The 27,484-nt window shown below is 37.0% G+C and overlaps 4 protein-coding genes across 5 annotated transcripts; 1 reads left to right on the top strand and 3 right to left on the bottom strand.

Moving 5' to 3' along the window:
• Positions 1,192-7,047, top strand: LOC109715185 (CSC1-like protein ERD4). Its single transcript, XM_020240076.1, has 7 exons — positions 1,192-1,693; positions 3,663-3,814; positions 4,011-4,286; positions 4,656-5,500; positions 5,758-6,013; positions 6,210-6,588; positions 6,684-7,047. Coding segments are annotated over exons 1-7 (2,184 nt in total). The 5' UTR covers positions 1,192-1,419; the 3' UTR covers positions 6,686-7,047.
• On the bottom strand, positions 7,262-8,809 carry LOC109715381 (phospholipase A1-Igamma1, chloroplastic-like). Its single transcript, XM_020240358.1, has one exon. The coding sequence runs from the start codon at positions 8,807-8,809 to the stop codon at positions 7,304-7,306; it is 1,506 nt and encodes a 501-aa protein (XP_020095947.1). The 3' UTR covers positions 7,262-7,303.
• Positions 14,107-16,017, bottom strand: LOC109715745 (ferredoxin-3, chloroplastic-like). 2 transcript variants are annotated; one of them, XM_020240888.1, is made up of 2 exons: positions 15,953-16,017; positions 14,107-14,789 (listed from the first exon to the last, which is right to left on the bottom strand). In XM_020240888.1, exon 2 carries the CDS (start codon positions 14,786-14,788, stop codon positions 14,330-14,332), a length of 459 nt encoding a protein of 152 aa, XP_020096477.1. In that variant the 5' UTR covers position 14,789; positions 15,953-16,017; the 3' UTR covers positions 14,107-14,329. The 2 variants fall into 2 exon arrangements, with proteins under 2 accessions (XP_020096477.1, XP_020096478.1); XM_020240889.1 differs by having other exon boundaries at positions 14,107-14,636.
• On the bottom strand, positions 20,000-21,828 carry LOC109715707 (tyrosine/DOPA decarboxylase 2-like). The gene has a single exon (XM_020240839.1). The coding sequence runs from the start codon at positions 21,769-21,771 to the stop codon at positions 20,239-20,241; it is 1,533 nt and encodes a 510-aa protein (XP_020096428.1). The 5' UTR covers positions 21,772-21,828; the 3' UTR covers positions 20,000-20,238.

Below are 27,484 nucleotides of genomic sequence, written 5' to 3'. Positions count from 1 at the left end.
TTTCTCAATTCAAATATCAAATTAGTAGATCTTAAATGTTAAGAAAATTAAGATTTACCTAATGAGTCTTCAGTTTATCTATATTAGAAAATTATTCGAATTGTTAAATTACCACTATAAGCTCTTCAAAAATTTCCTTTTTTTTATTGAGTTGTTAATACAAATATATTATTTATATAATATAAAAATTAATTTAAATATACATATATTTTAAACTGTCATATATATATTTATGGATTTATTAACCTTTTTTTAGCCCACCAATTGCATTTTTTTCTTCCCACTAAAGGGGTTTCTAGTTTCTCAGAAAATTGTGAATTTTGTTTCATTTTTTATAAAAACATTCTTTCCACAACTTTATATTTTAGATGAAAAATCTAAAAATAAAAGTACACTTTTTTTTATAAAATATGAAAATATAAATAGACGAAAATTACTTTTTCCTCCTGACAACCGTTATTTTTAGATAAATTGCACGGTTGGTCCTCAAACTATGAGGCGAATAATAATTTGAACATTTAGAAACATTATAATTAAATTTTATACTCCATTTTTACTAACTATATATTGATAAATCATTGGTGTAAAAGTATTATGATAATATTATGATTAATAATGCATCAATAATTAAAGAAAAAACTTCAAATACCACCCCTTTCTCACTTTGGTACCCTATGGTTTAAAGTATATCGATTTAGTATCTCGTGGTTTTATTTTTCTCTTTTTATTATCTTTTCATTAATTTTTTTCGTTAAATCAGTGACAAAATTAAAACTAAAAGGTACTAAAGTGAATATTTGATAAAGTCAGGTAAGATATCTAAAGTTTTTTATATATAATTTAACGAAAAGTTAACAGAGGAGCTGATGTAAAAAGAAAAATAAAACCACAGATACTAAATTGATACACTTTAAGTTACAAAGTATTAAAGTGAGAAAGTGCAAAATCATAGAAATAGTAATTGAAGTTTGCCCATAATTAAAACATTAATAATTTATTAAAATTTATTTAATCAAATTAAATTGAAGTACTTAATCATAATAATTTTTAAAAATTTGAACTAAAATATTGATGAGGCGAAAAAAGTGGTCTTAACGTATGTAAAGTCCCCAAGAAGGGAGCATAAAAGCCAGGGGCAATCCGGTAATTTCACCCCCACACTCTCCTTCCGAAGCGAAAGCATCGTGTTCTCACATCCCCACACAGATAAAGCGGTAGCGACATTACTGCGAACACCTCTCGTGCTCTCTCCCTTTTTATAGTAGTCACATGAAACCGATCTTAAGCATCGCCTCCTCTTCATCCTCCTCCTCCTCCTCTGCTCAAACGGCTACAATTTTCGAATTGGATCGAACGAGGTGGTGGTAGTGGTGGTGGTGGTGGTGGTGGTAGTAGGAGAAGAGGAGGAGGAGGAGGACGATGGATTTGAGCTCGTTTTTGACGTCGCTCGCCACCTCCTTCGTCATCTTCGTGGTGCTGATGCTCGTGTTCGTGTGGCTCTCGCGGAAACCGGAGAACGCGGTGGTGTACTACCCGAACCCTATTTTGAGGGGATCGGATCCGTGGGATGGGGCGCGGAGGAGGACGAGGAGCCCCGTCGGGTGGATCGCCGAGGCGTTCTCCGCCTCCGAAGCCGACGTCGTCGCCGCGGGGGGCGTCGACGCCGTCGTCTACTTGATCTTCCTCGCCACAGGTGTCTTTCGCTTTTCCCCCGTTTAATTTTTTGTTTATTTTTGATCGATTTGAATCATTTTAGGTCGTATAATTAGGGATCTTGTTGAATCGACTAGCTATTTTTTTGTTCTAAAAAAAAAAGAAGTGTGAATTGTGTAATGAAATTTCAAATTTAGGTGCTTGGTGTAGCTCCAATCAAAAGAAATGGAATTTGAGAGGGTATTAAAAACATAAAAGTATCAATTTCGAAATGTTTTGCAATTTTGAGGGGCTTTCCATAACCTCATTTAATTGGGTATATCTGATTTATGAAGAATTTTTCAAAATTGAATGTGAAATTTTAATTTTTCTGATAATTTCTGGGATACTTTGATGTGTGAAGTGGACACTATGTCCACACAGTTTTTGCCCAAGTGTTTGTGGATTTTTTTTTTAATTATATTATATTTTCCGTATTAAATACTCCTCTTTGATTACCTGCAATTATTGATATTATTTGTTTGTTACTTCTTTTTCTTGCCAAATGAGTCGCCATCATGTAAGCTGTTTTACAGGTAAAATGAATAAATTTGTCCCCGTACTATCGTGTGATACTGCAACTTGGTCCCTGTACTCTTAAATTAGTCCCTGAACTAATACTTCTCATTTAACATAACCATTTGTCGCATTCCCATATAAATCCGGCTTTAGTACTTCAAATTTTTTAAGTGGTAAGGATCAAATTGCAATATATGATGAAGCTCAGTGACCTGTATGAGAAAGTGGGTGCAACTTGTCTTTATCTGAAGAAAAAAAATCATACTAGTCCAAGTTGGGCACAAACTGGACCATTAGTCAGAGATGATTTTTTTCTCTCTCTTCTTAATTGTGTACATGTAAGGTTTCTGTTATTCTTTTTTTTTATTAGGCTAAATTACACTTTTGCTCTTCAAACTATGAGGCTCTGCGTTTGGTGCTCATAGTTCGAACTTTCTAAATTGTCACAATCAAGTCTCATAATCCAATTTAGTTGACTGAATATTGATACGTTGCTAATTTGAAAGTAATATGACAATGTTGTGATTGATGACAAGACGATGATTAGGATTGCACATCATGTCCATATTAGCAATAAGTGAATATTTAGTCAAGTAAATTAGATCACAAGACTTAATTGCAATAATTTAGAAAGTTTAAGCTATAATTTGAGGACTAAAAGTGTAATTTAGCCTTTTATTTGTTGGTCTTTTTTCTCCTTTAAGTAAGATTTACTGTTTTCTTGCTATGGTCTCTATTTATATAGATTTATTTAATTTTTACTGGGCATTTTGGGTTATTTAATTTGCTTTGATGGTCCTTTTATTGTTTCTTAGAAAATTTTTGGTATGTTTGTTGAGTTGTTATTAATGTTCACCAATTTCTGTTTTGTGGTATTAAAGTTAGCATTAATTCTCAGCTGTTTTGGTTTACAGATTATCTTTTCCTTAAAAGCAACTATATTGATAAATAGTAGTATATTGATAAATAATTAAGTATGAGTCAAGAACATATAAAACACCAATCTAATTATAGTTAATTTGGAGATAGGTTCCTGAGCTTTTTTTTTTTTTTTTTCTGCTGCCTTTTCTTTTCTCCATTTGAACCCCTTGGTTAAAGTTTTATCTGATTTAAAAGTATCTTGTGTACTTTGTTTAGACTCCAAAAATGTCTTGAGGGAATCCATTAAGCTTAACTTGACAGGAATTTCTTTAAATGAAACAACATGTTTGCTAAGGGGGTTGTAATGAAGTTACGACATTTATCAAATTGACTTGTTGTTCATGGACATGATATTATTTTGTTATCACCTGTTGCAAAACAATGTTTAGTTTCCGACATTTTTCCTATCTTTATCTCCATTCACTATTTTAGGAACATCGATAAAATTTTCCAGTTCCTCTTCATTTTTGTTACAGAATTTTCTGACACCGCAGTCTGATTTTTTTTTTCTGTGTGTGTGGCAACTTTAGTTATGGGGATATTGGTCTTCTCCGGCATTGTGTTGCTTCCTGCTCTTCTTCCAGTTGCTGGAACTGATCACGCTCTGGTCGATGCTTCTAAAAACAACAAGACTGCCGGAAACTTCACCAGCATCGACAAGCTTGCAATGGGCAATGTCAAAGTGAGCTTTCTTGTTATTATGAATTACTTGCTGTTCTGCTTTTATAGAATGCATATTCTTCTTCTATAGAAACTACCGCCAATTCTTCTGTTGGAATCTGTTGCTGTTTTTCATGCATTATTCTTCGGTCACTGATTTCCTCTACTCTAAATCATTCTACTAATCCTGTTTAATTGTTTCTCTTCTTGTATTTCAGAATGGTAGTCAGAGGCTGTGGGCATTTCTGTTAGGAGTGTATTGGGTTTCCTTTGTCACCTATTACATCTTATGGAGAACCTACAAGCATGTCTCCAATCTGAGGGCTGCTGCAAAATCAAGTCCGGATGCGAAGCCTGAAGAGTTTGCCATATTGGTTAGGGATGTGCCTAAACCTTCACCTGGTCAAAGCATAAAAGACCACGTTGACTCGTATTTTAAAGCGCTACATCCTGAGACGTTCTATCGATCGATGGTTGTCACTGATAACAAAGAGGTAAATCCGGTTTCAATCTTCCACTGTTTGTTTTGTGTAAAAAATCCAGTATTTTGGGACTTACAAAAACATAAAACTTAATTGTTTTTTTTTTTTAACTGGTTTAGCCACTTTTCATCATTTTGGACTGTTAATGCACAATTTCAATCATTCAAAACTGTATACACATGGATTTTAGTTCTAGAAGTTGAAAAAGTGGGACAAAATTGCAAATATGTTTTTTTTTTTTTTTTAAAAAAATTGTTTGTTTCTTTCTTGCAAAGAGGCCTCTTTTGTTTAATGGGATTGCCTTTTCTTGTCCTGTTTGCTGGGAGGAGGATTCATGAAATTTGAACCATCGTTGCCTCATTTTGTTTCTTTTTTATTCAGGCCAACAAAATATGGAAAGAGATAGAAGCCAATAAGAAGAAACTTGCTCGTGCTGAAGCCGTGTATGCAGAATCGAAATCCACAAGCAGACCAGATGGAACTAGACCAACCCACCGAACCGGCTGTCTTGGTCTTGTGGGTGAAAAAGTCGACACCATCAATTACTGCAATGAGAAAATCAACGAATTACTTCCCAAATTAGAGGCGGAACAGAAGATCACTCTTCGTGAGAAACAACAATCCGCAGCCATCATATTCTTCAACAGCAGGCCTGCTGCAGCTTCTGCATCACAGACGATCCATGCTCAGAATACCAACACGTGGGCGGTGTTGGAAGCTCCTGAGCCACGCCAAGTTCTATGGACTAATCTCCCGAAGAAACTATACGAGAGGCAATTACGACAGGCTGTAGTGTACGTCATCGTTTTTCTAACGGTGGTGTTCTACATGGTTCCTATCACATTCATCTCCGCATTTACTACTTTGGATAATCTTAAGAAACTGCTACCCTTTTTGAAGATAGTAGCGGACCAAATAGAAATAAAGACGGTTTTGGAGGCTTATTTGCCTCAGATCGTGCTTATTGTTTTTCTGGCATTGCTGCCTATGTTCCTCATGATTCTGTCTAAGGCGGAGGGACTCGCTTCTGAGAGCCATGCTGTACGAGCTGCGGCTGGAAAGTACTTCTACTTCGTTGTTTTCAACGTCTTCATTGGCGTTACTCTCGCGGGAACATTGTTCAGTTCGTTGAAGAGCATTTTGAATCATCCTACTCAGATTGTTCCACTGCTTGGCAGAAGCCTGCCAGGAAATGCTACTTTCTTCCTCACTTTCGTTGCTCTCAAGTAAGTTCTCTTATCTTACGCATGTCAAAATTTGTGTAAATCCGACAGTAGTTAATTGTTTGCTTCTCTACAATGTGTGACAAAGACCGCATGCAATTCATCATGCAGGGTGTGCATATCATCCTGATAATATTACTTGTTTTAGAAGAAAAGTAAAATTTACTACGTTTCACATTATTCAGAGATGATGTATCACCGTTTGTTGTTGCCTTGCAACATGAGTAGGAGCTGATATGGTGCTTAATTGTTTATCGCAGATTCTTCGTCGGCTATGGGCTCGAGCTCTCTCGTTTGGTTCCTCTAATCATATTTAACCTTAAGAAGAAGTTCCTTTGTAAGACCGAAGCAGAGGTGAAAGAAGCATGGGCTCCTGGCGACCTGGGATACGCTACTAGAGTTCCAAATGACATGCTCATCATGACAATCGTTCTCTGCTACTCTGTGATTGCTCCTTTAATCATACCCTTCGGCGTTGTGTATTTTGGCCTTGGATGGCTTGTAGCAAGAAATCAGGTTAGCAAGATTTTTTTTTTCTTTTTTCTTTTTATTTTTTTTACTTGATTATGAACATTTAACATGAAAGATGTGATTACAGTTCCAAGTCTTGTTAAGACAAAACTACTCATGTATCATCTTCAACAACACCTGTGATGTATGCATGAGTCCGCAACGTAGAAATAAATTTAATGTTTTGTCATTCTGAACTCAGGTTCTAAGAGTTTATGTGCCAAGTTACGAGAGCAACGGCCGAATGTGGCCCCACATGCACACGCGAATTATTGCAGCTTTACTAGTCTATCAGATCACCATGTTGGGCTTCATCATCCTGAAGGAATTCTGTTACGCTCCTTTCTTGATCCCTTTGATCCCGATCACCTTCATTTACGCCTTTATCTGCAAAAACCGATTCTACCTCGCTTTTGCCCACACCCCTCTGGAGGTCGCGAGCCGTGAGATAAAGGAAACCCCGAATATGGAATCGATATATACAGCATTCATTCCCCCTTGCTTGAAGCCGGAGAAACCCGATGATATCGATCACTTCGAAGACGCCCAATCGCATACATCTAGATCTACATCCTTAACTTGTTAGTTCCTGTCCTAACCTAATGTGTGTTAACTATATATTTCTACCATTTCTCCTCTGTGAAGATGCTAATGCTATATTTGGTGATGTTTCCAGGATTCTCAAAACAGCATTCGCAATGGTTTTTGTGGTCAACTCCGAAGGTGCTTTTCCTTTACCAAGCTAAGAAAATTGTTGTATATATGTGATTGTTTGCTGCAAAATGTGTTATCAGGGTGTAGACACGTTTCGTTCCCCTAGATAGCGTTAGTAAAGGGGTTTTCTTTTTTTCGTTTTGTTTCCGTTATTTTCCATTGCGAGGAACTAAGAAGTATCAGTTGTGATCTCTCTCCTCTTATCTAGGACTAGCAATCTGGTTTGTTGCTGTGGATATTGTTAGAAACTGCCCCAGCTTGTTCCAGTGGTTTGTTTTGCTTGTGCGAGAATTTAATAAACTCGGTTCTGTTTGATTCATTTATAACTTATGTGGTTCATATGATTCACTTATATCTACTACGATTGCTTTTGTGCACGATCGGGAAATTGATAATTTTGCCGACATTTAAACTCATGACTTGGTAAAATTGAGGAAATTTAGAATTAGAATTAGCTCCGATACCATATTATCGAATATTATCGAAGGATCAATCATCAATCTTTGCTCTTAACCCTGAATGCCAATCTTTTAATTACAATTGAATGATAGTTACAGAATGTACAAAACCAATTTGGGCTAATCATCTATCAACTCTTCTTGGATTATTAACAATCTCATCTTCTCCACACAAAGCCTCTACATCTTTCACTACCCCTTTCTCATAGCTGTTGATTGCCACGGAAACTGCGGCTGCAGCCGCCGCCGGCCGATACCAGCATGCTGGGACCCCGAGCTCCCTCCGCAGCATCGCCCCTGCTTTGTTCACCAGCGCCAGGTTCCTCCTCGCCCCCCGTCTGAACCCTGAATTCGACCCGACGTATCCGTCCACCAGGTGCAGGTAGGTCTCGAGGCCGTGGTACCCGGCGAAGTCGACGTCACGCTTCAGGTACGGCGACGCCGCCACGTCGAGCTTGAGCTCGTGCCCGACGTGCGCGTACGCCCACTCCAGCGCCCCCGCCGCCGCCTCCCACCGTCTCATCCTCTCGTTCATGATGATCCCGGGGAGCTTCGGGACCAAGTCCTGCTTGATCACGACGCGGAGAATTTTCACGTTCAGCTTTCGGAGCTCCGTGCCGAAGGCCTCGTTGCCGACGCGCGGGGAGCCGAAGGATATGACGCGCACGGGGACGTCGGGGATCGCCGATGCCGCCTCGTGCGCGTTCAGCAGCGCCAGGGCGCCGCCGAGGCTGTGGCCGGTGACGGTCAGCATGACCTCCTCTCCCTTCGACTTGAAGTAGTTCACCGCACGTCGGATCTCTCGCATGACCTGCTCCGACGCGCTCAGCTGATTGTGCGGCGTGGCATGGCTCCTGGACGTGTACATGCTTTGGAATCCGCGCTCCACCCTGGCGGCGGCACCGGCGTGCGCCGCCGACGCCACCGATGCTGGGTGCAGCGGCTCAAGGTTGCGGTGCAAGTCCTCAAACCACTCGGCGGGAACGATGGTGCCGCGCCACGCAACGACTATGTCGCGGTGGCGGCGGGGGCGGCAGGGGCCCACGGCGACGAAGCCCATCCAGTTGGAGTCGCGGCTCCATGCGTCGGCGTGGAGCGAGCGCCGGAGCCAGCGGGGCAGCCACGGGGGCAGGTCGGCATGGGACGTGGCATAGAGGTAGCGCGTGACAGCGTAGCTGTGGTGGCCAAGGCCGAGCTCGTCGAAGAAGCGGCTGCCGTCGAACATGCAGTTGCCGCAGTTCTCCGACTCGGGGTCGCAGTCGAACGCGTCGTACGTCGCCTGCGCGAGCTCGCCGTATTTGATGATCTCGCCACGGAGGGACGGGTCGAGGGGGTCGAGGAGCCGCGACCAATTGTCGTCGTCATCGGGGAAGTCACAGCAGTTGCCAGTGAGGTCGAACTGCTTGATGTTCAGATTGAGAATGTCAGATAAGTAGTTCTGAGTGTTAGCAGTTGAGATTGGTTGATAGTCTCCGGCCCGCGACAGCCCGACTTTGGCGGCTGCGGTGGCTGCGACGACTGCAGTAAGGGGTCGAAACGAGGCGCAGGGCCGCCGGAGATGCGAGCGACGGTCGCCCGAGGGGAAGTAGAGGTGGTGGTGGATGGCTTCTGAGCTATAACTCACAGCCATCAATTGTTGGAGGTGATTAAATTGTGTACAGCTTATTTTGCCAAGGGATTAAGGATGTGGTTGGTTATATTTTTATGTACATGGAAATGGAAATGGGAGTATAGCCGTATAGGTGAGTGGTGGTGGAGAGAGAGAGAGAACAAGTCAAAGTCAAAGTCACAGCCCATGACTTGGCTTCAATCTATACGAGTTGACTTGTATTTTTTTGGCGAGAGAATTGGTAAGCCCGTGTGGAATTTATTGAGTGTTATGTGTGGTATATATTATTTTGAGTAGAGATACAAAGGGCTTTAATTGTTACCGCGTTTTAAGATTTATATGAATCTGGTTAGATACATACAAAACTTATACCCAAAATCAAATTCTTCGGATTTTCATTTATAATAGTATATATGTTCAACATTGAATAAACTCTCTTATTCAGATTCACACTCTGATATAATTTTATTTTTCATCAGATTAATTTGATAGGTAACAAAATGAACTATCTTTAAGCTCCATTTGTTTTTAAATTATCACCGCGTCACTTTTTTTTTTTTTTTTTTTTTTTTNTTTTTTTTTTTTTTGTTCTTGCTCCTATTTAGTTATTACATAAAAAAAAATCAATTCATGGCCAGTACATTTTCAATTTCTCCATTTTTTTTTTTTTTTATTAGGAGAAATCCAGAGTCTCTCGCACCTGCAACTCGAACCGCACCACTTCTAACCTCTTCCCAAGGAATCAACTGGACCCAGGAACGAAGCCAGAAATTAAAATTCGGGGGGCCAAAATTTAAATTTGATAGAAAAAAAAATTCAACCTCGGATAATAAGAAAAAAAATTTGTTAGATGCTCAAAAAGAAACAAGACTGTAAGAGTTGAAAGGAAAGCACCAAAAAATTCGAAAAAAAACTAAGACACAAATTTTATTAAAAAATTTAATTTGGCCCCTTAAAATTAAAATTTATAATATTTTAATTTTTATTATAAAGAACTTTTATATAATTTTAAAAAATTTAGAAAGGGCCGTGACCACTGTGGGCCCCTCAATAGCTCCGTCGACTGGACCAGTTAAGCACTTGTGCGCCTAGTACAATTAATTAATGCACCAAATTGAAGATACAATCAAAACAAACAAGATGACTCGAGTGTCTTAATTGGATTTGGGGGAGGTGGTTTAATATAAGTGGCTCGAAATTAACCTGCTCCATTTGGACTCGGGCGAGTTCCCTACTGACCCGTTAAACTTAGAGGGCACAATCGTAATTTTAAGAGGAAATGACTCTGTCTACATAGTTTACTATTTAGATAATTTTTCAAGTATTAATTTCGTGCAGCTGCCCGTAAACATATATATCGAATGACAAAGATATCTTATAAATTCAATATTTCATATTTATTTCTATAAAAATCTAGTAATATTCATATTTGTTTTCTTGATTTGTTACTGTTAGAGTATTATTTATTTTTTAATAAAAGATAAGTAAAATGACAATTTTGTCATTACAAATATATCTCTTCAGAAGTTTCAATTGTTAGAATTATGAAGAAATATCCTCCAAAAATTTTCGACGGCCATGTTCTTTCTTTCTACCCCATCACAAATAATATAAGAGGGATAAAAAAGTCAATTTACATCATTTACTAATCGAGATTATATGGTTAATTATAGTTTTATAACGAATCCTAACAGCAGTTATATATTTTAAAATGTTAGAACTTTTATATGGATAAATATAAAAAATATGAACTTTGTAGGAATATATCTACTATTCGATATGTTTACAGAGAGCTGCGTGCAATTAACCCATTTTTCAAACACCTGTTGGGCAAGAACAGCTTGGTCAATTTGACTTTTTGAAAAAAAAAAAATCGAATGTGAAATGGTCATTTGCTTTTCTTTTTTCTTTTTTTACTTCCAAGTGGTGTTTTTTAAACTGAGGAATGTGTGGTTTGACTAAGTGAGGGTTCACACGAGTTATAAGAATTAATCTCACTCGTGCATGCAATTTTAATTTATTGCAATTATTTAAGTTTTATAAGGTGTAGAGAGAAATGATATTGGTACACTGTACGCTTAGTCAAAAAAATTTAAGAATCTCATCAAATTTAATAACTAACTTAATCACTTTTGAAAAAATAAAACTAAATCAATTAATAATTCAATTAATAATTTAATATATTAATTAATAAATAGTGAAATTAGTAATTAAATTTAGTCAAAATTTTAACTTACTTAAGTATAAAAATACAAATCATAAAAATTAGACGATGAAAGGATTTCAATCGAAAATGAATAATTGAAGAGGAAAAATCCATAGATTTTTATCCCCCTCAAAAATTTAATAAAATAAAATAAAATAAAAAAGTGGTGGATGCTTTCCATGTGAGCCTAACACCAGACCAAGAGACAATCCCTCAGTATAGAATATATTCTTGTCGAGGTCTTTGTGTAGGTTTTGAAACACAAGATAAAGAAAAAAAATAAAATAAAAAAAGGGAAAAACATAATAGTAGTCACTAATTAAGGCATTAGTGTCATAGTTATTAGATGTCTCAGTACCTCCCACACTACAACAAAAACGGTCTATAGCGACACTTTTAAATATAGGTACATGTCAAAAAAGTGCTGCTAGCTAAAATTACCGACACTTTTAAAAAGTGTTGCTATATGTGGGGTCGCTAGGTATATAGTGACAGTTAAAGAGTGTCGCTATAACCTAAAAGTGTGCTGCTAATTTACCAACACTTATTTAAGCATTTAGCAACCGCCGAAACTCTATCTCGTTGGCTGCGGTGGCGGAGGAGGACGACAGTAAAGGCTCTTCGTCTAGAATTTCAGTGGATTGAGTGAAGAGAGAAGAAAAGATGGTAATTGATTTTTCTTTTTTTTTTTTCTTTTCTGTTTGTAATCGGGCTAAATGGACTGGATGTGGTGGGTTGAGTAGAGTAATCTTTTATTTTTGGTTGGATTGGGCTTTATATTTAGGCATTAGTATATGTGTTTTTAAGTTTTAGCATAAATGAGACACTTACTCAAAAGTGTCCCAAACATGTGTCCCTATAATCTAATTCTGTTGTAGTGCCATAAGGTCACAGATTTGAATCTATGTATGATTTTAAAATTTTGAAGATCAAACCCAATTTTGAAGTGTGTTATTCAGATCAGTTTGAAATTATATAACAATTTTGCTTTAACTCGGACAATAAGTATGTTACACCAAAGACTTATATTTTGCCCTAACTCTGATATATATTGTACAAGATAATATCAAGAATTAAGGCCCTATCTATACACATGAATACTTCTTATCTACCAAAGACTTATATTTTGCCCTAACTCTGATATATATTGTACAAGATAATATCAAGAATTAAGGCCCTATCTATACACATGAATATTTTATTCCGCATATCGGTTTTGTGTAGTAAAACAAATCATAGTCTTTGATAGATAAGAAGTATGATTAAATGCTAAAAAAGACGACCCCATTCAATCATCAAGTTAATTTTTTGGAATAAAATAGATCGCTCTATAGATGACACATACTAAATTATGATTATCAAAACCTTCTGAAAAGCTGAAATCAAACTTTTAGTTTGCAGTTACAAAAAATAAAAAAATAAAAGATGGAAAAAAATCTCATATAATGCATAAGCTATCACTCAGAAACTTGTTCTTTTTGGTTTGTGAAGGACAAAACAATTAGCAAACAGATTCCAAGCATGTCAATTAATCTCAGAGTTGCTTTTCAGTTGTGCTACTTGTAACCCTAGTTAGTTAATTCGCGAATTATTCGTAAATTATTCGTGAATTATTGAAAATTTGAATTAAACGGTCCGTTTACGAATTTTTTTCAAAGAAGGAGAATTATTCGCGAATTTTTAATCTAGCCGAATAATTCACGAATAATTCGCAAATTATTACTGAATAATTGAAAATATGAATAAAAAAATTATAATTTTATTTTTAAATATATATTATCTTATATTTTATATTTTATATTTTATATTTTACACCAAATCTGTTTTTTAAGCCGAATTTTTCAACGAATTTAAAAATTAGAAAATAAATTTTATACGTATTATACCCGTACCGAATTTTTGCCGAATCCGAATTAACTAACTATGCTTGTACCAGAAAGATCATAACACTACAACAAAAACGGTCTATAGCGACACTTTTAAATGTCGGTACATGTCAAAAAAGTGCTGCTAGCTAAAATTACCGACACTTTTTAAAAGTGTTGCTATATGTGGGGTCGCTAGGTATATAGTGACAGTTAAAGAGTGTCGCTATAATCTAAAAGAGTGCTGCTAATTTACCAACACTTATTTAAGCATTTAGCAACCGCCAAAACTCTATCTCGTTGGCTGCGGTGGCGGAGGAGGACGACAGGAAAGGCTCTTCGTCTAAAATTTTAGTGGATTGAGTGAAAAGAGAAGAAAAGATGATAATTGATTTTTCTTTTCTTTTTTTTTCTGTTTGTAATCGGGCCAAATGGACTGGGTGTGGTGGGTTGAGTAGAGTAATCTTTTATTTTTGGTTGGATTGGGCCTTATATTAAGGCATTAGTAGATGATTTTTTAAGTTTTAGGATAAATGGGACACTTACTCAAAAGTGTCCCAAACATGTGTCCCTGTAACCTAATTCTGTTGTAGTGTAATTTCACTACATTCGTCACCGTAATAATAAATAAATAAATCATAACAAACATACTTTATATATGCAACATGTTCACCAGATGCATCAATTTATGTGTTTCTATCACTATAATTCTTTTTTATGGCTTTTAAATTCTTATTTGTAATTTGTGTTAAAAAACAATGGCACCTATTTATATTCTATGAGCTATACATCTGAAAAAAAATAAAAAGTTGTCTATACTATATGTATATATAACGAGACTACTATACTATTAATAGTTTGGTATAACATAATTTTTCACTTTCCATTTATATTTCATGAGCAAATCAAAATTTTTCACTATATAACATAATGTTATAATTATTGTCTAACTTTCCTCTTTTTAACATAAAAATTAACTTGAGGTAACATATGAAGTTTAATAAAAGAAGCCATGTTAACATTAATGTTAAGCAAAATATATAGCTTGACAAATTACTTAATTGTTATACAGAACAAATTTCAGAGATTGAAATTGTTATACTACTTTGAAACACTGTAAAATACAAATATTTCTCAACAACTCCACCATGACCAAGTAGTACCTAAAATTTCCCTAAGAAAAAGTAGTATCTAACAACAAGGGAAAAATAAACCAGCAAAAAATAAACATTATATAACAGTTGAAATGGATCAGCAAAGTTAAATGGCTTATTAGAAAAGAGTAGGGTTTAATTCAACCTACATGCATGTATGTGCACTTGGAACTGCACATACTATTATTCATCCAATTGCCATAACCATTTCCAGGAGAAAAATCACTACACAATCAACAAAAAATGCTGCAGGAAACTTCAAAATAAGAGACTAAGTTAGCTCCGAATGAATTCAAAGCAACAGTAGCAGTAGAACTTAGAAGAGCTCACTCTCCTTGTGAGTGCGAATCACGCAATCCGATCTCGGGTAGGAGATGCAGGTGAGAACATATCCTTTCTCCTTGTGCGAGTCGTCGAGGAACGACCCTTCCGACTGGTCCACCTTGCCCGAATCGATCCGCCCCGCGCAGGTAGAGCACGTGCCAGCGCGACACGAGAACGGCATGTCGGCGCCGGCCATTTCAGCCGAGTCGAGAATGTAGGCATCGTCTGGGGCGTCGAACACCTGCTCCTGCCCTTTCGGATCGATCAGCTTCACTTTGTAGGTGGCCATCATAGTTGTCCTGAAGCATTTAGATGATTTTAAGAGAAGTGCTTCTGGAAAAGCACTTTTGAAGCCAATGGAGGTAGAAATGCTTGGCAGAATAGAGAGGCTTTGCGATTTGATGCCGCCTTTCGGAGTGAAAATAGCCGTCGAGAGAGTAATGCTCGACATCCTGGAAGAAACATAAATTACAATTGTTGGTATAAAATGAGTTCATGTTATATCTATTCTTCGATGAATTGGTGTGCTATGATTCATTCATATCTCTACAATGCAAAAATTGATGTAGCACAATGTTGTTTGAGAGTATACTTCCTTAATATTTACAACAAAGATCTTTTAAAAGAACTAAAACTCATCAGGGAGTGAAAAACTTAGCAAACATTGTTGTAAACTGACAGAAAAAGTCAGCGGAAACAAACTCAGATTCATTGTCGGAGCCTCGCAAGATTGTATGGCAATACTTCGTCTTACTGTCGAAATGAGGCTTACGAAATTTAACTTGTCTTAGAAGTAATCTATATATGAAAGAGGCGATTCGTAAAAGTTAGAATGATTCAGAATCCGTAAATGAGCATTTAGGCTTTACCTATCACTCTCATTTGCTAAAAATGATTTGATTTACGATGTGGATTACGAATTCGTCGAATAACATAAGTTCGAACTGTTATTTGAATCCAAATCCTAATACATGCTACAATAGAATCATGAGACAAATGTTTCCTCTTTTATCGACAAATAGCGCAAACACTAATTTGAATTTAAATCGTAAATAGAAACATATTAAAAATGCAGAAAATCATGCGATAGAACATTTGTACGTGAAAAGATCCTTCAGGGAATAGAATCCTTACTTTGACTTGATCTAAATACTATCTTTGTTTACAGTGAAATCGTAATTTCGACTAATAATCTATCAGTTTAAGCATTTGGAAAATATAAAAGAGATGGTATGCCAAGTGTCTACATCATTCAATTTTTAAAAATTTAATTACCTACTACACGACTGATCTTGACGTCATGTGTATGATGAAGATCAAATAAATCATACCACGTGCACTTGTAGGAGAGAAAAAGAAACAATCAACAAAATAATAGATATAAATATACGCCAGACATGAAAGACGTGAGAAAAAGAAATCTAGATTGAAAAGATCAAACCGATAGGAAATGATCCATTGAAAAAAAAAGAAAAACAAAAAAACAAAAGAGCTAAGATCCTAGAATTCAAAGCTAGGTTTTTACAATTATATATGCAAAAAACATCTCTACATCAAATAAAGGAAACCACAAAATATGCATAGAGTTTTTATTATTATTATTATTATTATTTACCTTTGTTGATGATCCTCACAATTGAACTAATTAAGAACGCCGACGACGCAAAGCGTGGCTTTAAGGGTTAAATGCAAAGAATGCATACAGATATAAATAAGTGTATATATAGATAGAGAATTAAAAATATAACCCTGCAAAATTAGAATATTGCATATTAGTTCTTCTAATCTCTAAACTATTATAAATATTCCAACAAACTTTTGCAGAGATATATATGTGTAAAGAAAAATTTCATTTGTACATTCCAGAGGAAGGTGTATATCTTACACTCCCACCCTAAGGGGCCGTTTGGTTGGATGTAGTTACAGAAACAGTGTAGTTGAAAATACATGCAATTGCAAATGCTGCAGTTGTAACTATACCTAGTCTGTTTGGTTTTACGCAATTGCAACTGCTGCAGTTACATTTCTTCTGTTTGGTAATATGAAGCTGATAGTTGTATTTATGAATTTTGTCACTTCTTCAGATAGAGTGGTGACTAAACATAAAATAATTGTATAAATTTATTAATTATTTAAATTTACTATTTATAAATAAATAAGTAGATATATATAATATTTTTATATTTTTCAATAATTCTTCAACTTATTAATCGACACATTTAAAATTTTTAATTTATTTAATTTTAATATGTAAATCAAACTTTAAAAATTTAAACGATTCTCTCATTTTTTTTATCAAATTTAATAATTATAATTAATTAAAACTTATTAAATTAACATACACGATCACATTCTATAAAATTTTTTTAAAAAAACTATATTTATATTTTAAATAAAATAAATTTAAAAAAATTAATTTTTTGCACAAAGCTTGTATTGTCTAAAAAATTTTATTAGTATGAGTTTATTTATAAGTATTTTTATTTACCTATATACATATATTATTTATTTATTTAGCTATTTATTTATTTATTTATTATTGTTAATTTGTGGGTGATCCTATCCCTCACCAACTGCTGCAGTTGGAACTACGACCAATTTGGATGTAGTTCCAACTGCAGCATTTGGACCTTCTTGTGCAGTTGGAACTGCAGCAATTGAACTCAACTACACTAAACCAAACAAAGGAATTGTGGCTGCACGCATTTGCAACTGCACTGCAGTTGCAAATGCGTACAACCAAACAGCCCCTAAGATTAAAAAAAAACTAAAATATATTTTAGTAAAAAAAAATTTGATGTGATAAATAGAAAATGACGGCCCTTGGATAAAAAGGGTGCAAAATGTATTCTCACTTTAGGTTGTACTAGTAGTATTGCTCATATATAAATTTAGTCCTCCGATTGCGCGGTGTATGCGAGATTTAATCGTTAATTTGGATTTTTGTTTTGTTATAATTAAGATTAATTAATCTTTGGGTACAGGTACAAATGGGCCATTATGGCCCATTATCCAGAAGCCGGCCCATAAAATAGTCAAATTCATTTTGGATTGGGCCCGCATACCATATTTGATTATTGAATTTTTATATTGAAACCTATTTTACTGATTTATTGCGACATGCAAAAAGTGATATCACGTACGAAAACAAACAGAATATATTTTTTTTTATTACGCTTTCGCACATCACGTAACGCAATCTCTTCACAATCCAAAACATAGACTTATACGTAAAACTTAGGATTTGAAACCGAGAACCAATTCTGCCTTAACCAACTTTAGAACCCAACTCAGGAAGTAGCAGGCCTAATCACAAATTAAGATAGGTTAGTAAAAGGGATCCGAGTATATTAACGTGGTAAGGCAAAATTTGGCGTTGTAACCTGAATCCGAAACCGGAAATCGAAATCAAAATTTTGCACTCTAATAATTTAACTATGGATTCTTTTCAGTAGGGTCGCAAATGGATTCTGGCTGGCGGAGCTCTCGCCCGATCCGTTCCAAATGAGAATGTAAATGGGCACCAATAAATTAAATAATATTTTATAAATATTATTTAATTTATAAAATAATTTTAACTTTATAAATATTATTTAAGTTTTAAATGTTAATTCATTTTAAAATATATTTGATTTAAGAGAGAGTTGTTTCCATGATAATTTAATTTGTTATCTTTAAATTTTATTTTAATTTATTTTATTTATATTTAAAAAATAAATAAAATTTTTGGTTGGCTGAGTGATTTCGAGGAGCTGGCTAGAAGTCGAACTTTAGTCGGGATGGATTATGAGACAAATATTTCAGAACCCAGCTGTCATCCTTTTAGGAGGATAGGGACATCTGTCCTATCAAAACGTTCTTTATGACAAAATTCTAAATCGATGATGGGACCGTTGAAGTTGATCTAGTATTTTTGAATTATCTAAGAACTAAATTTTATAAATTTTAAAATTTATTTATATATGTGATCAATGGATTGAAAAATTGATAGTTCTTGACGACCTATATGAGTCGTTTGTTTGTTTAACGATGTTGAGTAATCTAAACCAATAAAATTTTTGATAGAAAGTCTTTATACTATTTAGATAATGTTTAATAACTCCGATCTTAAATTAAGAAAGGCTAACCTCTATTTTCAGAAGATGATCTATTTTTGACCGTTTATTTTTTGATTATTCGATGGACTTGATAATAATTTTTAAAAATTATAAAATTCAGTTTCTAAATATTTCTAATAGTATAGATCAATTTAAATGATGCCGATTATCAATTTGAAGTCTCGATCATCCAAAATGGTCTGATAGGATAAAAATTTCTATCTTCTTAAAAGGATAGTACGTAGTCGAACTCTATATTTCACGCCGTTATAGAGGCGGAGCGGGATGCGGGCAGATTCGAGCAGATTCAATATTGGTAGGAGCAGATTCAATATTGGTAGGGCAGGAGGTGGGCTCACTCTCAGATCTACCATATTTGCATCGATCCCTACTCTTTTCGGTTTCTAGTTAAGTATCACATTGTAAGATGACTACTACTTCGCAGTGGTTCAACCTATATATAGCTAACACATCTTAGTTTAGGGTAATTTGGAAATATTAATGTGACACCCCAATTTAGATCCACATTGGATGAATAATCCATTTACACAGCACAAGTATGTAAGGCTAGTTAATTATTACTAGAAGTAATTCTAGTAATAAACGTAATATAATATTTGGGGCCAATGGAACAGATCCAACGAATGTATTATTATTATTATTATTTTGAGAGAAAGATAGCATGCTACTCGCTTCGTTTATTTTATTTAAAAATAAATTTAATTGAAAATGTGAATCAACTAGAATTCGAACTTGGATCTCGAGTACAAACCACCAAGACTTTTTGCTACTTGCGCTAGAAACGGTCGATAACGAATGTATTATTGGTGCTAAGTGATGGGTGCTTGCGAGGGGACTCATTATATATTTTTGGTGACAGGGCTTCAATATCAATAAAAAATTAAATTCTATAACTTTTTAATATTATTTATCTAATGATCGAGAGAATTCAAAATTAATATACACATCTTTCCAGAAAAGGCATATCATATGAATTAATTAATAATTAATGTTGAATACGCTTCTCAATTAGGCCAACGGCCCCAAATTAGCATTGTTTTAGAGTGGTTAGTATTTCAGATGAAAGGTTAAACCAGCAGGTGTCCGGAACACAAAAATCTTCCACATTACAACACATAAGATAGAAGAAAATGTAATCAGCAATAATAGTATAATAATTTTATATCAAAATAATTTATTTTAAAAACAAGTTGTTTGTGTTTTTATGTAGCGCGTGTGAGAAATATTGTGATTGAAAAGACTTTCTCGTGCAAAGCAACGTCTATAAAATTCCGAACAACTATTTAAATGGCTTAGTTATAATAAAATTTGTAGCAAACATCTAAAAGGCTTGAAATGATTTTCTTATCTGATCATATTTAATTAGTAAAGAAAATTACAGAATAAAGTCTAAGGGCACTACATTTTAAATGTTATAAATTATTGTAGAAATTGCTTGTAAAAATAGCAATTATTTTTACCTTACTAAATGATCCAGAATATTTGATTGATAACTTAATTCATTACATAAATGAATCATGTATTAACTGTAGACATCAACTAGCTTGGCACACACAATCGAAAAAAAAAAAGAAAAAATCTCAAAACCTGGAACTCTCATGCACCCTCTCCCAAACGAACCACCAACATGTGATCACAACCCCAAAATTACCTGCGCAAATAATAACTAATTAATAATAAGAAAAACAACAAATTATTTACCAAGCTCATTCATAAGTGTGCGAAATGCGTGCATGCATGCACGTGGCTTAATTGTTGGATGGATCGCATCATATATATTCATTCATACGCAGAGCTCCTTGAGCAGCTCCTCCGCGTGCTCCACCACAACCTTCCACGCCGCCCGCACGTGCCACTCCTCCGTCAGCGTGGCGCCGACGGCGAAGCGTATGAGGTAGACCCCTCCGACGACGGCGTGCGTCATGTACACCCTCCCCGACGCGTTCGCCGCCTCCAGCAGCCTCCGGTTGAGCTCGTTCGCCGCCGTCTCATCGCCGGCGGCGTTGGGCGAGGGGAGGAGGAGGCGGAAGCAGACCATCGCGAAGTACCTGGGCACGACGACTTCGAAGCGGGCGTCGGCGGCGACCATGGCCTCGAAGTCCTTGGCCATCCGGACGTGGCCGCGCAGGAAGTTGCGGAGGTTGGCGACGCCGTAGCTGCGCAGCACCATCCACAGCTTCAGCGCGCGGAAGCGGCGGCTCAGCGCGATCTGCCAGTCCTTGTAGTCGACGACGCTCCTGGACTCCGTGGCCTTGTTGCGCAGGTACTCGGGGTTGGTCGACAGCGCTCGGACCAGCGCGTCGGGGCGCTTCACCCAGAGGCAGCAGCAGTCGAGGGTCGTGAAGAACCACTTGTGCGCGTTGAGGCTGAACGAGTCGGCGCCCTCCACGCCGTCGATGAACCCCCGGAACTCGGGGCAGATGCACGCGCTCCCCGCGTAGGCCGCGTCGACGTGCACCCACATCCCCTTCTCCGCCGCCGCCGCGCAGAGCCCCGGGAGCGGGTCCACCGCCGTCGACGACGTCGTCCCGACCGTCGCGCACAGGAACAGCGGGATCAGCCCCGCGGCCTCGTCGGCGTCCGCGGCCCTGCGCAGCTCCGCGGGCGACAGCCCGAAGTGGTCCTCCCGGCGCGTCTTCACCGCGCGGAAGTTCGCCGGGTGGATGCCGGCGATCTGGGCCGCCTTCTGCAGCGCGCAGTGGGTCTGGTCGGAGCCGTAGACGACGAGCCTCCCGATGTGCTCCCGTCCGACCCTGCCCAGCATCCGGTCCCGGGCGGCGGTGAGCGTGCAGAGGATGGCCTCGCAGGTGGTGCCCTGCAGGACCCCGCCGCCGCCGCCGGAGAAGAGGAAGGGCCTGGGGAGGGCGAGCATGCCGCCGAGCCAGTCCATGACGATGCTCTCGAGCTCGGTGGCGGCGGGCGACGACATCCAGTTGAAGCCGACGACGTTGAAGCCCGTGCTGAGCATCTCGCCGAGGAACCCGGCGGTGCTGCCGCTGGAGGGGAAGTAGGCGAAGTAGCTGGGGCTCTGCCAGTGCGTGAGCCCCGGGACGATGTGCTCGCGGACGTCCCGCAGGATGGCGTCCAGCGACTCCGGCTGGTTGGGGGCCGACCCGGGCAGGACCTTGCTCAGGTACCCGGGCTCCACCTGGCTGCGCACCGGGTACGACCCCACGTCGCGGTAGTAGTCGGCCAGGAAGTCCACCATCACGTGCGCCTGTCGCCGGAACTCCTCCGGCTCCAGAGGGTTGTTTGCGCCGAACGCACCGTTGTTGTTGTTCGCTTCGAGCACGACGTCGGTGTGGAGGCTACCCATATTTTAATTCAATGTGCGTGTGTATTAGTGTACGTTGATTATAATGTTACAAATGCAGATGTTGTATGTATATGAATATGTATATAATATATAGGAAGGGTTAGAACGTTATATATATATAGGTTTTTGAGTGTGGGAGGGAAGGGTGGTGAGGAGGAGGAGTATATATAGTGAGGGAAGAGGTGGTGGTTGTTGGAGTTGGGGGGGAGGAGAGGTCGATCCCACGCGGGTCGTGTGGAGAGGACAGGGGGGGACTGGGGAAGAGTTCACACGATAATAATTGTACGTACCGATAATAATTGTACGTACGTAAGGCATGTGGTGAACAGTGGCATGTGACGAGAGAAATTATTACATGCACCATGTTTATTCGTACGTATGTATAACAATATCCATTTTATTCCGCTTAATATATATATATTATATATATATATAATATATTATATGGCGTGTTTGTGTTCGTTTTTTTTTCACCCTGGAATCGAAATCGGAATGATGGTGAATCCTTTTGTGGGTGTTTGTTGTCGCGGGAAAGGGGTTCCCCCATTTCCGGATTCGATTTCCGAGTGAAATTGGATCCCACAATCACTCATTTTTCAATTCCGGCCTGAGGAGGCCGGATTGAAGTTGATCGAAACGGAAATGAATATTTATTCGGTATTAAATTTTATTTTTTTTAATTTTTTAATAAAATATGAGTTAAATTTAAATAATTAAATATATAATTTTGAAATTTTATTTAAACCTAATTTAAAAATTAAAATTTAATAAGTATTCGAATCTAACTTATGAATTTGAATTTAAATAAATTTAATTTATATTTAAGTTTTTATTCAATTATATAAATTAAATTAAATTTTGGATTAAATTAAATTTTAAATTGTATTTTAAGTTTGATGTGAAAGATAATTAAAATATTAGTTTCATATTTTGATTATCACTCAATCAAGTTATATTTTTTTTAAAAAAAAATTAGAGGTGTAAATTTTGAACATTAATTTCAAAATTTTAGTATAATTTTTAATATTAATTTTTAATTGTGATTTAAATTAACTAATTATAAAGTAATGCTAGTATATTAATTGATTAGTTTTTTATATAAACTGCACAAATACTGAATGGGAATGATTTATTTCGATATTCGATTCAGTGTGTTGAACAAACATTAATTAGAGTAGATGAGTATTCGATTCCCGATTCCAGCTTATCTTGATTTATGATTACGATCGATTCGACTCGGATTCTAACGAAAACGCCCATAGAGTTGAGCTAAATTAACTTCGATGTAAGGTAGATTTTACTATCGAGTTGTTTTGGATGGATTAGAGTTCTAAATTACATCTTGCTCGTTAAATATAATTCTAAACCATTTAAACTATCTAGAATAAATTGTCATGCAACTTCCGTATTGTCTGTTACATCTTAGTGAAAGAAAATTGAATGGTTGAAAATGGAATATCTTTAAATAATGATGATAGGATTTAATCAAGATCAAGGTTATAGATCTTGTTTTAAATAGTTTAAAGAATTTTCTAAAAGAAATTCAATTGATTTTGGATATCTTTCACGGTTAAACGAAGAAAACGTCTCTTATCTGCCTATTAAAATATAAATTTTGAACCCTTTGATCTTAGGAATGATGTGAAATGATTTGAAAATTTGTATTCTAAACAATTTAAGTGGTATAGATCGTATAGTTCAACGGAGACGCTAATCGGTCATTTGGTAAGTCTTCATGAAAACAACTCGATGTTAGTAAATGCCATTTACTATTGAGAAGTTATTTCTAGTCAAATTATATATATATATATATATATATATATTAGGATGCACTGGGTGCACCGGATAATATTGCAGGAAATGAGCGAAGTCGCATCGCGACGAGCAACTATGCGACCGCTCGGAACCGGCTGAATGCATCACGTCTCGTAGCTGTCGCCGTATTTCCCGTACAATCAAAATACGGGGGGGGCCTAATTAAGTAGCAAATCAATAATATCGTTTAAATGATTATTAATTAGGATAATAAAACTAGGATTTAGGAGTGTGAAAAAGTAAAATGACTTGATGCTGTAGGTAGTAGCTTGTCACTATTCCCAATAAGTTGGATTAATATATAAGTGCAAGGGAAATGCTGCTGTACTTATTGTCAAATTTAGAAAATCACAGAAGAATATAATTTTCATCCTACATCATTACAAAAATATATTTTTAAAATTTTAAAAATCATCCGATTAGCTAGTCACATTTTATTCACGAGCAATACTACTCATATACTTCCATAAGAAATTTATATTGTATTCCTCTCTAATCTAATGAGTGAGCTTTTTTCACCTGTCACATAAAATCTTCAAATATGTAGTCTCATCCATTAAATAAGTGGGTATATATCCTAGTTAGTTAATTCGCGATTAATACGCGAATAATTTGCGTACTTTTAAAAATACGAATTAAACGGGGCGTACCGTATTTTTTCAAAAAATTAGAAAAAAAACGCGATTTTTTCCTCAAAAATAATTATTCGCGAATTATTCGCGATTCGCGAATAATTCGCCCAAAAAATCGGCGATCGGCTGAGGGTCGCGTCGTCGCCGCTCGCGTCGTCGTCGTCCTCCGCCGCCCTCGCCGGCGCCGGGAGCAAGGGCCACGGCTGCGGATCCTGTCTCGTCGCCGCTCACGTCGTCGTCGTCCTCCGCCGCCCTCGCCGGTGCCGAGAGCAACGCTGCGGATCCCGTCTCGCCTCGGCAGAAAAAAAGAAGATGAACAGGAAAAAAATCGGGGCTCATAAGACATGGATGGTGCACGCGGTCCACGAGGCCATTTCCACCTCGTGGACCGCATGAGGGGAGGTCCACAGTGNTATATAAATCTTATATATTATTAATATATATTTATTATTAATATATGAATATATTTAATTTATATTATAAAATTATAATAATAATATATATAGTATATTAATTATTATATATTTAAAATATAGCCGAATTTTTGATCCCGAATTTTTAATTGATGAACGTATAATACCCGTATAAATCACGTATCCGAATAATTACCGAATCCGTTTTTTAGCCGTATTTTTTAACGAATTTAAAAATTAAAAGACGAATTTTATCCGAATTATACCCGTACCGAATTTTTGCCGAATCCGAATTAACTAACTATGGTATATATTATACACCTCATTTTGAGATGTATAACTATCACATCTCTATCGTACGCGTAAATGAAAATATTGACATTATTTTCTTTAGATTAGTGAAAGTTGGATTGGCAGGTAGTGGCTTGTCACTATGCCCACTAAGTTGGATTAATATATAGTACAAGGATAATGCTTAATTTGTTCTTATTCCACCCGCACAGTTTGGATTGGGGATAAGGGGCGGAATAACCTCTCCTTTATACCCAAACGCTAATTTTTTATCTGAAAATAGTAGTTCTCGATTACCTATAATAACCGGATATAACTATCCCCACCAACACCTCCATTTTCTATATATAACTATCGACTATTTTTCTTATTCCATATTATCTATCCACACGTTATTTTTCTTATCCCCGAAAATAACTCAATTTTCATCCAAACACTATTTTTTTTATCCCCATACTTGTACCCATCCCTGTAATAGCTAGTTCTTACTTATACTCGAACCAAACGCTACCAATGCATGCATATGTTTTGAAATTTTAAAAACCATCATCATCTTTGAGAAAGACAATTTTTTTAAGTACAATAATTATCGTTACACCAGGTGTATTTATTTATTTTATTCACCATATTTTTAAAATTTCTATTAGTTAGATCTTAAAATTAAAATTAATTTAGTAAATATATTTGTTCATATGAAATTATAAATTTTGAACACATATTTCTTGTGAACCAAATTATATTAATTGTATATGGTGGGGATTTTTCAAAATATCTATTGTCAAGGCAATGGACTTTCAAAATTTGTAGGTTTTATATATAAATTCCTTTTGTATTATATATGTATATTGATAAGTTTTATTTTAATTTGGAAATAACGAAAAGAAAATATTACAGAATAAATTTTATAAATTAGATTTTATTTTTTAAGCCCTCATGATAGTTATATTAAGATGTGGTACACCTAGTTCCTGAAATAATCTTTTCTGATTTGAAACGAATGTTCTAAAAAATGTGTTTAAAAATTAGCTTTTTAATTTGGTATCGGCATGTAACACCTTAATTTGGTTGGAGAATGAGGGATCAATGTGTTAATTACGTCTTAGGATGAGATCTAGTAGATGTAGGTGAAATAACATAAAAAGAAATATAGAAAGACCCATAACATGTGAGTTTTTCTTAGGTTAAAGATGAAAAGAGTAGCAAATTATGACACGAATGACCAAAAGCAATCTCAAATTATAGTATAAATTAAATCAAGGACACCAAGGCCTCCTCTTTCTTGCTCCTGCAGACGCTCTTCCAGGAAATAAGACATCCCTTACCGGGTGAAGTGGATCCTCCCCTCCAGAAGAAATCTCTATGCAGAGCCTCAATGCGTTTGATAACCCATTTGGGTGTCTTGAACACAGCAAGAAAATAAAGAGGTAGATTAGTGAGAACGGTGTTTATTAGGATAAGTCTACCCCTTCGTGATAGAAGTTTTGCTTGCCAATCGTCAATTCTACGTTGAACCTTGTGGATGATTTCCCTCCAAGTCTCCTTGGACGGGGGTCTTGTTGCCAACGGCAGGCCTAAATATCTGGTGGGTAAGTTACCGAGTTTACAACCTAGTATGTGTGCCAGCCTACTCGCTTTTCCTTCCACCAGACCAGTATAGTATAGTTCCGATTTCTCCTTGTTGACCTTCATTCCGGATGCCCACTCGAAAAGTTGCCATAGAAATTTCAGATTTCGCATGCATCTCTTCTTGGCCACACAGAAGAAAAAAGTGTCATCGGCGAATTGGATAATGGAAACCCTGGATGCCTCAGAATGGCCAATGTCGTTAATAAGATTGTTGGAGATTGCCTCTTTTGTCAGTCAGGCCAGACACTCTGCTACGAGTAAAAAGATGAAGGGAGAGAGTGGGTCGCCTTGCCGAACCCCCCTCTTTGTCTTTATCCACTTGGTTGGTACGCCATTAACTAAAACAGCGACCTTAGCGTTGGACACACAAAGTTTGATCCAGTTGCACCATTTATCATCGAAGCCCTACCAGTCTAAAATGCGAAGAAGAAACGGCCAGTAAATTCTGTCGTATGCCTTCTCAAAATCTACTTTTACCCCGACTCCCTCAGCTTCCTGCTTACTCCCCCAGCCGATCAGCTCACGAACCGTTGCGAAAGCATCAGTGATATTTCTTCCCTTCAAGAAAGCCGATTGGGTGGGGGATATCAGATCTCCCATAACCATCTCCAATCGATTGGCTAAAACCTTGGATAGGATCTTCTGAATTCCGTTCAGCAGGCTTATAGGTTGATAATCATCTGCCCGTTTAGCTCCGTCCTTCTTCGGAATTAAACAAATGTAAGTATAATCAATAGGGTTGGTGTCTAGCGTCCCCTCGAACAATTCTTGAAAAATGTTCAAGATATCACCCTTTAGGGTGTAATGTTTGGTAGAAGCACAACGGGAATCCATCCGGTCCCGGCGCCTTATCACTCCCAAGCTGAAAAACTGCTTGTTTAACTTCATCAAGAGTGAAAGGCCTCGTTAAATGCACACGATCGGTAGGGCTAACCC

Source organism: Ananas comosus, linkage group 9 (assembly GCF_001540865.1).
Source record: "Ananas comosus cultivar F153 linkage group 9, ASM154086v1, whole genome shotgun sequence".
Classification (NCBI taxonomy): domain Eukaryota; kingdom Viridiplantae; phylum Streptophyta; class Magnoliopsida; order Poales; family Bromeliaceae; genus Ananas; species Ananas comosus.
This window is presented reverse-complemented; position numbering and strand designations above follow the sequence as displayed.